The 15,925-nt window shown below is 35.3% G+C and overlaps 1 protein-coding gene across 6 annotated transcripts in view; it reads left to right on the forward strand.

Moving 5' to 3' along the window:
- SNX7 (sorting nexin 7) overlaps positions 1-15,925 on the forward strand; it is a 98,234-nt gene that overhangs the window by 28,835 nt on the left and 53,474 nt on the right. For 4 of the 6 annotated variants that reach the window (XM_082611992.1, XM_082611993.1, XM_082611990.1 and 1 more), the window contains exons 3-5: positions 8,943-9,053; positions 9,395-9,559; positions 11,630-11,828. In XM_082611992.1, coding sequence (XP_082468118.1) covers positions 8,943-9,053; positions 9,395-9,559; positions 11,630-11,828 — 475 coding nt within the window. The remainder of the gene's footprint in view (positions 1-8,942; positions 9,054-9,394; positions 9,560-11,629; positions 11,829-15,925) is intronic. The other 2 variants (XM_082611994.1, XM_082611995.1) reach the window with 1 other exon arrangement.

Here is a 15,925-nt window from a genome sequence, read left to right on the forward strand (position 1 = left end):
ATCATTGGTAGATTTGTTTTTTGCTTTGGTTGCTCTCTTCTTACTTTCTTTCTTTTTTCTTTATTACTTAAAATTTTTTTACATTAGTTTTTATTTTAATAAGTTTATTTTATTTTACTTTATTTCATTTTATAGTCTTTCTTCCTTCCTTCCTTCTTTCTTTCTTTCTTTCTTTCTTTCTTTCTTTCTTCCTTCCTTCCTTCCTTCCTTCCTTCCTTCCTTTCTTTCTTTCTTTCTTTCTTTCTTTCTTTCTCTCTTTCTTTTTCTCCCTTTTATTCTGAGCCATGTGAATGATGGGCTCTTGGTGTCTAGCCAGGCATCAGGGCTCTGGCTCTGAGGTGGAAGAGACAAGTTCAGAACATTGCACCACAAGAGACCTCCCAGCTCCATGTAATATCAGATGACAAAAATCTCCCAGAGATCTCCATCTCAACACCAAGACCCAGCTCCACTCAACGACCAGCAAGCTACAGTGCTGGACACCCTATGCCAAACAACTAGCAAGACAGGAACACAACCCCACCCATTAGCAGAGAGGTGGCCTAAAATCATAAGGCCACAGACACCCCAAAACACACCACCAGACGTGGATCTGCCCACCAGAAAGACAAGATCCAGTCTCATCCACCAGAACACAGGCACTAGTCCCCTCCACCAGGAAGCCTACACAACCCACTGAACCAACCTTAGCCACTAGGGGCAAAAACCAAAAACAACGGGAACTACGAACCTGCAACCTGTGAAAAGGAGAGCCCAAACACAGTAAGTTAAGCAAAATGAGAAGACAGAGAAACACACAGCAGATGAAGGAACAAGGCAAAAACCCTCCAGACCAAAGAAATGAAGAGGAAATAGGCAGTCTACCTGAAAAAGTATTCAGAATAATGATAACAAATATCCAAAATCTTGGAAATATAATGGAGAAAATACAAGAGATGTTTAACAAGGACCTAGAAAAACTAAAGAGCAAACAAACAGTATGAACAACACAATAAATGAAATTAAAAATTCTCTAGAAGGGATCAATAGCAGAATAACTGAGGCAGAAGACTGGATAAGTGGCCAAGAAGATAAAATAGTGGAAATAACTACTGCAAAGCAGAATAAAGAGAAAAGAATGAAAAGAATTGAGGAAAGTCTCAGAGACCTCTGGGACAACATTAAACACACCAACATTCGAATTATAGGAGTCCCAGAAGAAGAAGAGAAAACGAAAGGGACTGAGAAAATATTTGAAGAGATTATAGTTGAAAACTTCCCTAATATGGTAAAGGAAATAGTTAATCAAGTCCAGAAACCACAGAGAATCCCATACAGGATAAATCCAAGGAGAAACATGCCAAGACACATATTAATCAAACTATCAAAAATTAAATACAAAGAAAACATATTAAAAGCAGCAAGGGAAAAACAATAAATAGCTCAGAAGGGAATCCCCATAAGGTTAACAGCTGATCTTTCAGCAGAAACTCTGCAAGCCAGAAGGGAGTGGCAGGACATATTTAAAGTGATGAAGGGGAAAAACCTACAACCAAGATTACTCTACCCAGCAAGGATCTCATTCAGATTTGATGGAGAAATTAAAACCTTTACAGAAAAGCAAAAGTTAAGAGGGCTCAGCACCACCAAACCAGCTTTACAACAAATGCTATAGGAACTTCTGTAGGCAGGAAACATGAGAGAAGGAAAAGACCTACAAAAACAAACCCAAAACAATTAAGAAAATGGTAATAGGGACATACATATCGATAACCACCTTAAATGTAAATGGATTAAATGCTCCAACTAAAAGACATAGACTGGCTGAATGGATACAAAAACAAGACACGTATATACGCTGTCCACAAGAGACCCACTTCAGACCTAGGGACACATACAGACTGAAAGTGACAGGATTGAACAAGATATTCCATGCAAATGGAAATCAAAAGAAAGCTGGAGTAGCAATTCTCATATCAGACAAAATAGACTTTAAAACAAAGACTATTACAAGAAACAAAGAAGGACACTACATAATGATCAAGGGAACAATCCAAGAAGAAAATATAACAATTGTAAATATTTATGCACCCAACATAGGAGCACCTCAATACATAAGGCAAATACTAACAGCCATAAAAGGGGAAATTGACAGTAACACATTCATAGTAGGAGACTTTAACACCCCACTTTCACCAATGGACAGATCATCCAAAATGAAAATAAATAAGGAAACACAAGCTTTAAATGATTCATTAAACAAGATGGACTTAATTGATATTTATAGGACATTCCATCCAAACACAACAAAATATTTCTTCTCAAGTGCTCATGGAACATTCTCCAGAATAGATCATATCTTGGGTCACAAATAAAGCCTTGGTAAATTTAAGACAATTGAAATCATATCAAGTATCTTTTCCTACCACAACACTATGAGACTAGATATCAATTACAGGAAAAGATCTGTAAAAAATACAAACACATTGAGGCTAAACAGTATACTACTTAATGACCAAGAGATCACTGAAGAAATCAAAGAGAAAATGAAAAAATACCTAGAAACAAATGACAATGAAAACACAATGACTCAAAACATATGGGATGCAGCAAAAGCAGTTGTAAGAGGGAAGTTTATAGCAATACAATCCTACCTTAAGAAACAAGAAACATCTCAAATAAAGAAGCTGACCTTACACCTAAAGCAATTAGAGAAAGAAAAACATAAAATCCCCAAAGTTAGCAGAAGGAAAGAAATCATAAAGATCAGATGAGAAGTAAGTGAAAAATAAATGAAGGAAATGATAGCAAAATTCAATAAAACTAAAAGCTGGTTCTTTGAGAACATAAACAAAATTGATAAAACATTTGCCAGACTCATTAAGAAAAAAGGGGGAAGACTCAAATCAATAGAATTAGAAATGAAACAGGAGAAGTAATAACTGACACTGCAGAAACACAAAGGATCATGAGAGATTACTACAAGCAACTATATGCCAATAAAATGGACAACCTGGAAGAAATGAAAAATTTCTTAGTAATGCACAACCTTCTGAGACTGAACCAGGAAGAAATAGAAAATATGAACAGACCAATCACAAGCACTGATGTTGAAACTGTGATTTAAAATCTTCCAGCAAACAAAAGCCCAGGACCAGATGGCTTCACAGGTGAATTCTATCAAACATTTAGAGAAGAGCTAACACCTATCCTTCTCAAACTCTTCTAAAATATAGCAGAGGGAGGAACACTCCCAAACTCATTCTACAAGGCCACCATCACTCTGATACCAAAACCAGACAAAGGTTTCACAAAGAAAGAAAACTATAGGCTAATATCACTGATGAACATAGATGCAAAAATCCTCAACAGAATACTGGCAAACAGAATCCAAGAGCACATTAAAAGGATCATACACCATGATCAAGTGGGGTTTCTCCCAGCAATGCAAGGATTCTTCAGTATAAGTAAATCAATCAATGTGATATACCATATTAACAAACTGAAGGAGAAAAACCATATGATCATCTCAGTAGATGCAGAGGAAGTTTTTGACAAAATTCAACACCCATTTATGATAACAACCCTCCAGAAAGTAGGCGTAGAGGGAACTTACCTCAACATAATAAAGGCCATATATGACAAACCCACGGCTGACATCATCCTCAATGGTGAAAAACTGAAACCATTTTCACTAAAATCAGGAACAAGAAAAGGCTGCCCACTCACACCACTATTATTCAAAATAGTTTTCGAAGTCTTAGCCACAGCAATCACAGAAGAAAAAAATAAAAGGAATCCAAATCAGAAAAGAAGAAGTAAAGCTATCACTGTTTGCAGATGACATGATGCTATACATACAGACTCCTAAAGATGCTACCAGAAAGCTACTAGAGGTAATCAATGAATTTGGTAAAGTAGCAGGATACAAAATTAATGCACCGAAATCTCTTCCATTCCTATACACTAATGATGAAAAATATGAAAGTGAAATTAAGAAAACACTCCCGGGCTTCCCTGGTGGTGCAGTGGTTGAGAGTCCACCTGCCGATGCAGGGGACGCGGGTTCATGCCCCGGTCTGGGAGGGTCCCACATGCCGCGGAGTGGCTAGGCCCGTAAGCCATGGCCACTGAGCCTGCACGTGTGGAGCCTGTATTCCACAATGGGAGAGGCCACAGCAGTGAGAGGTCCACGTAGTGCAAAAAGAAAAAAAAAAAAAGAAAGAAAACAATCCCTTTTACCACTGTAGCAAAAAGAATAAAATACCTAATACCTAGGAATAAACCTACCTAAGGAGAGGAAAGACCTATATGTAGAAAAGTATAAGACACTGATGAAAGAAATTAAAGATGATACAAAAAGATGGAGAGATATACCATGTTCTCAGATTGGAAGAATCAACATTGTGAAAATGACTCTACTACCCGAAGCAATCTACAGATTCAATGCAATCCCTATCAAACTACCACTGGCATTTTTCACACAACTAGAACAAAAATTTCACAATTTGTATGGAAACACAAAAGACCCTGAATAGCCAAAGCAATCTTGAGAGAAAAAACGAAGCTGGAGGAATCAGGCTGCCTGACTTCTGACTATACTACAAAGCTACAGTAATGAAGACAGTATGGTACTGACACAAAAACAGAAATATAGATCAATGGAACAGGATAGGAAGCCCAGAGATAAACACACACACATATGGTCCCCTTATCTTTGATAAAGGGGGAAAGAATATACAGTGGAAAAAGACAGACTCTTCAATAAGTGTTGCTGGGAAAACTGGACAGCTACATGTAAAAGAATGAAATTAGAACATGCCCTAACACCATACACAAAAATAAACTCAAAATGGATTAAAGACCTAAATGTAAGGCTAGACACTATCAAACTCTTAGAGGAAAACATAGGCAGAACACTCTATGACATAAATCACAGCAAGATCCTTTTTGACCCACCTCCTAGAGAAATGGAAATAAAAACAAAAATAAATAAGTGGGACGTAATGAAACTTAAAAGCTTTTGCACAGCAAAAGAAACCATAAACAAGATGAAAAGACAACCCTCAGGATGGGAGAAAATATTTACAGATGAAGCAACTGAGAAAGGATTAATCTCCAAAATTTACAAGCAGCTCATGCAGCTCAATGTCAAAAAACAAACAACCCAATCCAAAAATGGGCAGAAGACCTAAATAGACATTTCTTCAAAGAAGGTATACAGTTTGCTAACAAACACATGAAAGAATGCTCAACATCATTAATCAGTATAGAAATGCAAATCAAAACTACAATGAAGATGTGGCACATATATACAATGGAATATTACTCAGCCATAAAAAAAACGAAATTGAGCTATTTGTAATGAGGTGGATAGACCTAGAGTCTGTCATACAGAGTGAAGTAAGTCAGAAAGAGAAAGACAAATACCATATGCTAACACATATATATGGAATTTAAGAAAAAAAATGTCATGAAGTACCTAGGTGTAAAACAAGAATAAAGGTACAAACCTACTTGAGAATGGACTTGAGGATATGGGGAGGGGAAAGGGTAAGCTGTGACAAAGCGAGAGAGAGGCATGGACATATATACACTTCCAAACGTAATGTAGATAGCTAGCGGGAAGCAGCCGCATAGCACAGGGAAATCAGCTCTGTGCTTTGTGACCGACTGAAGGGGTGGGATAGGGAGGGTGGGAGGGAGGGAGATGCAAGAGGGAAGGGATATGGGAACAGATATATATGTATGACTGATTCGCTTTGTTATAAAGCAGAAACTAATACACCATTGTGAAGCAATTATACTCCAATAAAGTTGTAAAAAAAAAAAACTACAGTGAGATATCATCTAACACCAGTCAGAATGGCCATCATCAAAAAATGTACAAACAATAAATGCTGGAGAGGGTGTGGAGAAAAGGGAACCCTCTTGCACTGTTGTTGGGAATGTAAATTGATACAGGCACTATGGAGAACAGTATGGAGGTTCCTTAAAAAACTAAAAATAGAACTACCATACAACCCAGCAATCCCACTACTGGGCATATACCCTGAGAAAACCACAATTCAAAAAGAGTCATGTACCACAATGTTCATTGCAGCTCCATTTACAATAGCCAGGACATGGAAGCAACCTAAGTGTCCATTGACAGATGAATGGATAAAGAAGATGTGGCACATATATACAATGGAATATTACTCAGCCATAAAAAGAAACGAAATTGAGTTATTTGTAGTGAGGTGGATGGACCTAGTGTCTGTTATACAGAGTGAAGTAAGTCAGAAAGAGTAAAACAAATAGCATATGCTAACACATATCTATGGAATCTAAAAAACAAACAAAAAAATGGTCATGAATAACCTATGGGCAAGACTGGAATAAAGATGCAGACGTACTAGAGAATGAACTTGAGAATGTGGGGAGGGAAACGGGTAAGCTGCCACAAAGTGAGAGAGTGGTGTGGACATATATACACTACCAAGTGTAAAATAGATAGCTAGTGGGAAGCTGCCACATAGCACAGGGAGATCAGCTTAGTGCTCTGTGACCACCTAGAGGGGTGGGAGGGAGGGAGATGCAAGAGGGAAGAGATATGGGGATATATGTATATTTATAACTGATTTACTTTGTTATAAAGCAGAAACTAACACACCATTGTAAAGCAATTATACTCCAATAAAGATGTTAAAAATAATAATAAAATAAAAAATAAAGATACACATTCATTAAAAAAAAGGATAAATGCACATGCTCATATACCTACATGTACACTGGCAATCTCCTACTTAGGAATACTCAAGGGTGACCTGATTGTAAATAATTATATCAGGAAGCCCACATTCCTGTCATCTGTTCCCCTTATGCAAAATTACCCTTTATTCTCCAGGTTAGAATATCTGAGGTGAGTGCTCTAAAGAAGTACTTTCTGTTTCAGAGATTAGGGATTTGCCTTGACCTAGGACAAGTAGGAGTAAGAACTCAGAGTTTTAATAGGGTCTGTCCTCTCACATCCTCATCATGAAGACAAACTCATCAATGCCTGCCAGTATGTAGTTGGGGGTTAAAGTATATTCTTGATTCTGAGATTCATTTTCCTTCAAAAACAATTTTCTAAATCCTCCAATTTAGAGTAACTGTTTGCCCTTGACCAAAGGTCAGTATTTGTTAAATAAATGCATTTTGAGGTATAGATCACATGAGTCCATTAGTCCTAAACTTCAAGTATGCAAACTCTTATGGTCAGACATGAAACACCATTTACAATTTACTTTCCATAGGAAACTGTATTCTAGATTAGAAGATAGAGATAAAGCTTCCAAATATTAGGAGTAACAGGGTTTGATGATAAATTTCTAACTTAGAAAGAACTTGTGTTCTAAAAAGTTATTTTGGAGCACAAATAATATATAACTTATAACCCTTTAGAAGTCCAATGAAGTCTTAGAGTAGGAAGAAAGAATGCACTCTCCTTAAGATTTGTAGTTATCCTTCCCAGTGTTTGAGTGTTTTTATTGTTAGTTATACCATTTTATTTTCTTGGAAATGGGTAGTGAACCTATACGTATTTGCCAGGTATGAGGAGGTATCAGTAAGTGTTGTTTAATGAGTGACTCTAAACATGTTTTGTGTGCTTATGTATGTATGCATGTTTATGTATTTGCATATATATATACACATACCAACTTGTATATATATTTGTTAAACTGTGTTTCTACTAGATTTAGTTTGCCTATTTTTACCATTTCCACAACTTGTACCATTTGGCATAATAGTTAGATTTTGTAGTGTTTTTTGAACATGTAGTTCCTTAGACTTCTGCATCTCATTTACCTCCACTTTTTCCCGCTAAAAAGGGAATGTTTTGCTAAGATATATTTTATGATATTCTAAACATTCATTTTAAAAGAATAAACTTTGTCAAGTATAGCTTTTGTGAGCCTTATTTTATGACAATTAAGATTGCATCTTATTTTGACTTGAACTGCTTAATTTTACAGTTGTGTTCGTCTGTGTGGGTGATTGATATTTCTGGTGAATGTGAAATATGTAGTGTGTTATTTATTCCATGTTTACTTCTCCAGGAAAATCTCAAACTTAATATTACTGTGTATAATTTTTTTTAAAAAATTATATAAATGACTTTTTTTCTTATGATAGGTGAGGGCGCATTATCTAAGCAATTTTTGTATCTGGCTTGGGATTCAGTTAATAGAAGTGAGGTTGATATTTTACCCATGTTCTTCTTGTCATGTGTGTTGGAATAGATTTTTAGTTTGTTAAGAACAGATATTTTAATGTATTTGCTTAGTTTTTAGGAGTTTAGGCATATAGCTCAGAATTCCTTGAGAAATGATAGGAACATTTTCTTTTCACATTAAATTTCCATTAATGACATTTTTAAAAAGCAGTAAAATCACTCTGTATAATGTTAGAATTTTCAAATACTAAAAGCAAATTTTATCAAAGCAATTCATTTGAGCAAATTCCAGGAAAACATTTTTTTCTCAGTTATGTTCAGGTTATTTTCCAAGTTGCAAAAATAGGACTTTCCTCAAATTCTGAATTCTGATCATCTTAAAAAATGAAATATATTTGAAAGCTAAATTCAGAACACACTTTCTTGTTAGCAAGAAAGTCATGCCAAAGATAATAGTAGTTAAAATCTTGTGGAAGACAGATGGTTGCTCTAAGACAGATTTTTTCAGTTTGGATTTTAAATTTGAGCATGATGTTTGCTTTCTTTCTGGGAATACTGGAAAGTTTGCTTTGTTTCATCTGCTACATGAATTGATGTCTGCAAAAAAAAAAAAAAAAAAAAGGACAGGCTGACAAACACTGAATAATTAGAATTTGTTAGTTTTTCTTAGAGACCCATTTATTTCAGAATGTCTAAAATAACATTAGGCAAATGTCTTCTGTCTTATATTGCATGTGCTGTTATTTTCTCCTACTTTCTTCAGACATCTCGTGGGGAATTTGACTCCAGTGAATTTGAAGTTAGGAGACGTTATCAAGATTTCCTTTGGTTGAAAGAAAGACTTGAAGAAGCACACCCCACTCTGATTATTCCAGTAAGTTTACATTTTTTTTTTCACAGAATAACTGCCATTTTGTCTTGTGAATCGTTAGAATGCCTAACACCCAATTTCAGACCTTTTAATTCAGTATAATTCATTTATCTTAGGAACATTTGTTTTTAAACTTTTCAATCTATGTACAGATTTGTTTTTTTAAACTATTGTAATGTGTTAAGATTTTAGCGTTTGGCTCTAGCGTTGTGAATTTTGAAAAATTATTTTTATAAGAAATGATCACACGTTCAAATACTCTTCCAAAAAGAAAAAGTGTAGAATTCCTTATAATCCTGTGCCACATAATGCTCAGATACCTTTTTTAAATTTTTTTGCCCTAGCCATTGCCAGAAAAGTTTATAGTGAAAGGAATGGTGGAACGCTTTAACGATGACTTCATTGAGACACGCAGGAAGGCATTGCATAAATTTTTGAACCGAATTGCTGATCATCCAACTCTAACATTTAATGAAGACTTTAAAGTTTTTCTTACTGCACAAGCTTGGGTAAAGGATTTTAATTTATACTCATATAATCCTTTAGTATCTATACGTGTAGTAGGTTATATGCTTCCTCTTTATTTACCTTTATAAATCAGGTAGCAGTGGCCTCGAATTAAGATGTGTTTTTAAACATTGGAGAGAGATCCTTCAGATACAACCCTGTGTCAGGTCTACGTATAAACATTATGAAAATTTTGTACCTTTCTCACATATACATCCTCATATTTCTCTTGGTAGCTGATTTTTTTTTTTTAATGCCTGGGTACTCCTTGCATATATTGCCAATACTGAAGATATATAAACATTTAAAAATTGACACTGTTTTGAGTAGTAATTGGTCAGGGCTTTTCAAGTTAGGATAAAAGATTTTATTAAATAGATGGATGGATGGATGGAGAGATAGGTAAATAATACAATTTCCTTACTTTCTCTTCAATTACCTAATTGAAGGGTGTCTAATTTCTAATACAGACACCTTATATGTTCCTTTTCTTTTCTTCTATGAAGATATAACTCACCAAGAAAGATGATAGGTAGAACAATGGTCAATATTAAATACTTACTGACCAGTGTTGAGTTTTCTATCTCTCGGTTGTTGCCAAAGTGATCGAAGCTAAAAAGTGATTCATCTCAATCTTGACGGTACTTGCTGTCTGGAAGCCCTATATGACTTATGTGAGATGAATTTGTGGCCTGACTCCAGACCCTTAGAAGCTGTTAGAAACATTATCTGCAGTCAGCAGTTGCAGTAACAGCTTGCCAGTTGTGACTTGTGCCGTTTCTGATAATGTTTACTCTATCAAATGATGTAGTAGCACTCCTTGATAGACGTGTTGCCTGGTCAAGAATAGCATCTGTTATTATTTGCACACAAAATCATATTGACATGGAAATAAACAAGTCTATATATTATTTTGTGTAAGACCTTTAGGAAAGAAGATCTGGGGAAAGATAATATGTTATTTAATATTTGGGTAAATAATACGTAATAATATCTTTATTTGTGGATTTGGTAGTCAGCATTGTTATAGATTTTTTTTTGTGTGTGTATGTAACTCTTCATCTTTTATTTGATCTCAAACCTATGTTTCAGTAAGTGCTACAAGCATCCTCAGAATCCCTTGTCCTCCTTCTTGGCGTTCTTTTTTAGTATGCCATACTTCTGAAGGAATACTTTAGTGTATCCTTTTATAGCATTTCTACTTTGCAAGTCTGTAGCTGACCCTCCTAAGTTAACTAGAAGTAGAAACAGCTAGTTATAGATTTTATTAAAAATCTTTCCCAAAGACAGTCAGCCAGTGGAGATAGTGTCACAGTTTATCCAGTTAAGTTAGTTGCAGACCTATGGTCAGGGAGTATCTGTTTACCAATTATTCTAGTGACTTTAAGTAGACAAAGCAGGTTAGTGCTTAGCAGTGAAGCCCCTAGGGTCAGACTGCCGGGGCTCCAATCCTTATCCACTAACTCATTGCTCTTGGAACTTGAGCAAACCTTCCTTTGCTTCTATTTTCTTCTGTACAATGAGGATAATAATAGAACCTACTTCATGGTGTTATTGTGAGTTATGTATATAAGAATGCAAGTATAGTGCCTGCAACATTAAGCTCTTAATAAATGCTAGCTATTATTATAACTAAAGAATTAATGAAGTTTTCCAATTTTTTTCCAGGGAGTAGTTATAGTTAGACCCTAAGAAATCTTTTTCTCAATCATTTTTCTATTAAATTCCTGTTATAAAATATGGATTTCATCTCATATCATCCTTCTTATCTTCTCCAGTAATCTCCTTAAGTGTGATTCCCTCTGTTAAATCTTGTTCTTTGAAAGATCCATGCTCTGAGGAAACATATTTTACATGAGCTCTTTAAAAAGGAATGTTATCAAGGAGACTGAGATTTAGAGAAAGAACTGTACCCTAAACTCATCTGCTTCAAATTAACATGAAAAAAAAAAGACGTATATGAAACATTTTTATTACCTTTATTTTATTCTTCTATTTAGATTTCTTTTTTCTTGTTGGGGCTTGGAATATCATTGTCTGCTTCATCACAAATATTTTATTTTTTTGTCTAGGAACTCTCTTCTCACAAGAAGCAAGGGCCTGGATTACTCAGCAGGATGGGGCAGACGGTCAGAGCGGTTGCATTATCAATGAGAGGAGTTAAAAGCCGCCCCGAGGAGTTCATGGAAATGAATAACTTTACTGAAATATTTAGCCAGAAAATAAATTTGATAGATAAAATATCTCAGAGAATTTACAAGGAAGAAAGGGGTATGTAGAATCACTGAAATGTGATTTCGAAGTTGTTTGATTTCTGATGGATCTTTACATTTGTTGGTGTGGTAAGGCAACATCAACTTAGCATTTCTTTTTGGTCATTATCAGGATTTCTGTCTCTGCTTACAGTGCCTGTCTGTTATTGCATGCTGTTTACTTTATCTATTAGAGCCCTTAACATATTAATGGGTTGTTTTAAAATCCTGGTCTGATAATTCCAACATCTCTACCACATCTGGTTCTGATGCTTGCTCTCTCTTCAAATTGTGTTTTTTGCCTTTTAGTATGTTTTGTAATTTTTTTCTTGGTAGCCGGACATGATGTACACATAAAAATAAACAGGCCTTTAGTAATGTGGTAGTGAGGTGTCGGGGAGAGGAAGTATTCTAGAGGCCTGTGATTAGGTCTCAGTCCTTTAGTGAGTCTGTGCCTCTGGACCGTGAGCTTCACAAAAGTTCAGTTTTTTTTCCTCCCCCCTCTTAGTTGGATCAGGATGGCCAGAGTGGGCTCAAGTTGGGTATTTCCCTTTCAGGTCAGTTAGGTTCTGATAATACCCCAGCAGGTTATGCTCTGGTTAACTAGTTTCCCATGAGGGCAGGCCTTGTTAAGAAGGCTATTTCAAAATGGTTCATTTTCCCACCCCCTGCAGGAAGCAGAAGTAGTTTTTATCTGATATTTACTGTGTAAGCTTTTGGGGGTAAATCTCACAATATTGTGGGGTCCCCTGGTGACTGGGTTCCTCTGGAGTTTTTCACTCTTTGAATTGTCCACAATGAGCCTCCAGCAATTCATCATTGACAGTTTCAGTCTCCCTACACCCCGGCACTGGTTGCAGAAGTGATTTCCCCTCTTGAGTCTCTGCTCCAGGAAGACAAGATTCCTTGTATCCATGTGTCTGTCTTTTCAGTCTTGCAGGCAGTGGTTTGTCCTGTGTCCTCCCCTCTCTCACAGATCCAAAAAAAAATTGGCCTTTCAGTCTGCTCGGCATTTTTCTTGTTAAGACCAAGTGGCGACTTCCAAGCTCCTTACAGAGGAATCACACAACATTAAGTTAGAATTTCACCTCCAAACTGTGGTTTATTCCCAGATCTATTGTGAAAATTTCTGATTCCTAAATGATTTTGAATGTAGTCATGGCCGGTTTCCATTTGCTTTAATTAATCACTAGCTGTCTTGTTCTCATTTATAGATAATAGTGATAAAGAGCTTAATATTTTGGATGTAGTTGGTCTCAAATGTTCAACATGGGCTATAGTTTTAATCAAAGAAGTGATGTTTTAGGAAACAGGGTTTTCACAGTTTCTAGTGATTTTTGTATGAGGGGACAAGTACTCATTAGGCCTGTCCAACCAATGGCAGAGATTTATATATGGGAAAATAGGTCCTGTTTCCTATTTTCAAGTTAGAATTTATTCCATGATGGGACTTCCCTGGTGGTCTAGTGGCTAAGACTCCATGCTCCCAATACAGGGGTCCTGGGTTCAATCCTTGGTCAGGGAATCAGATCCCACATGCTGCAACTCAAGATTCTGCAACTAAAGATCCTGCATGCCGCAACTAAGACCCAATGCAGCCAAACAAATATTAAAAAATAATAATTTATTCCATCATGATTTTTTCTAATTCTATGATGAGTTTTTGCTAATTTTCTGATTGCATTTACCTACATTAAAAATAGATGACTAATTCAGAAAATATATTTCCTAATATAAATTGGTTTTAGAGATGAACTACTTAAAGTCCCTACATTGATGGTTTATTTCTTTATTGTCTGTGTCCTGCATTAAACTGTAAGTTCCATCAGGACAAAAAGGGAAAAGGATTGATTTATTTCTGGTATCTAGTAGTGCCTAACACATTGTAGATGCTCAATTAAAATCTGTTCAATGATTGAAAAAATAAATGAATAAACATAAGATTTGGTGGTAGGAAAATCTGCTTTATCAATAATTGATTGGTTATTAAAAGAGATATAGAAAAAATTGTTATATCTGAGTGTGTATTGCCTTTTCTCTAACTTCCTTTCCTATGTATTGACTTGGTGAGGTCATTGTGGTGACTAAATATAGTTTAATAATTTGTTTTATGCCTCTTGGTCTGCCTTTGTATTTACCATTTGTCATTTTTTTTTTTTTAATGTCAAGAAGCCAGTTGTTTTAACTAGGTTCTGTGATTCCAATTCTATTAAGTAGATTCTTGATGCATAGTTAAGTGGTACAGCAATTCAAAGAGGCCCCTGGAAACTCTTGACACTTAAGATTTCTGTAGAATATCAATACGCTTTATATTTGCCAGCGCAAGGGACTAGTTTTAAAATCTTTGATATACTCTAATATTTGTGAAATGCTCAAAACGAAAAGTGGGGTTTGTGGCAGACTTTATAAATCTGAGCTTTCATTTTCAAGGAGTGAATGCACACTGGCCCAAACTTGAGGGATTTCTTGGTCTTTCGAATGTGAAGCCCACTTGTCAAGATTTCATTCAAAATGATAGAATTTTTTTTTTTTTTTGTAGTTCTGGGAGTCTAAGCTATATAGGGTGTTTCATTCATATTTAAATCATAAAGAATTTGATGATCATAATGAGTCATTTCTCTTTTGATTTAGTTTTATTCAGTTTTTTTCTGTGATTTTGTTTTGTGTTCCCCAATTTATTAGGCAAATTTGTATTGACCAAATTTGTATTGCTGCTTTGTGCTAAAGATTGAAGAAGGGCTAAGATAGTACCTGTCCTTGAGCTCACAGTTTAGTTGGGGAAACAGATATATTAATGGACAAATTACAGTGCAGCTCATTAAGTGTTTGCATACAGATGTGATTTGAGTGCTGTATAAGCACAGTTTTAGAATTTCAGGGAAGCTCTATATATAAAAATAAATACTACACAGGGTTAATGACACACTTTGATATATACACAAATTGAGAAAAGAAATAAAGAATATTTTCTATAAATATTAGTTTAGTATGGTGGTTATTTAAAATAAAAGATAGGCCTAGATCAGGAGGATGCAATTTGGAAGGGCTCTAGTGGTCATTAAACCGAATATCTTCCTTAGGTGACAACTAATATTCCTGTTTTTAAAAATTTTTAGTCTTTTTTAGTTTACTTCATCATATAAACTTTTGAAATTTTAATAGTTTAGTAAAAAGTTTAATTTAGAGCAATATGACATATTTCAACTAACCCCAGTGACTAGTAAGATGATTAAATATAGAGAATTTAATTGTATTTATATGGATATTAAACCAAAAACACTCACTACTCATGCATTCTCTACCATAAAAAGCCGTCTGTCATTAAAAGTTGATAGTGTGAAAGCAAACATATAAAAACATTCAGATTTTAAAATGAAATCCAAATTTTTGGATAAATTTTTGGCTTATCAAGCATTGAATAGTCTTTTGTTATTCATTCTTTCATTGATATGAAAATATTTTTTGAATATATTATGTATTAGGCTTTGAGATTAAAAAAATAATAAGACTCTCCCCAGTTGAGTCTTGGAGCATGTGGCCTAGGAGTGTGTGAGTTATGCAAGCAGTTATAATAAAGTGGGATAATACAAGTATTAAATTATGATAGGCTTTAATAGAAGTATAAAATTATAATAGACTCATTGAGGACAAAGCATCTAAGAAGCCTTTGGAACAGAAACAGAAGAGATTTGTTTGTGTTAGGACTTAAAGGATTAGAAGTAGTTTGTCAGATGATAGAAATGGTAGAGGGCAAGACTAAAAGATACATGCATTGTTTAAGTTAGGAGAAATCATGAGGTATTCATGAATGAGCAAAATTCATGAATTTTGGCTTGAATTAAAATATCTTTGGGGGAGAATCTGAGGAGTTAGTCCTGGAGAGGCAAGGTAGGGACTGATCATAAAGGACTTTCTAATTCAGCTAAGAAACTTCAGTGTTCATATACTGTGACAAAAATTGAAAGAGGGAGAATTGTTAGAAGTCCCTTGCAGTAGTGCAGGTTAGAGATGCTGATGACAGTGGAAGTGAGGAGAGGTGGGTGGGTGGGTAGGTAAGTGGGTGGGTAAATGGATGGATGGTTAGATAGATAGATAGATAGATAGATAGAGATTTAG

Source organism: Mesoplodon mirus (assembly GCF_964341445.2).
Source record: "Mesoplodon mirus genome assembly, chromosome: 3".
In the NCBI taxonomy this organism is placed as follows: domain Eukaryota; kingdom Metazoa; phylum Chordata; class Mammalia; order Artiodactyla; family Ziphiidae; genus Mesoplodon; species Mesoplodon mirus.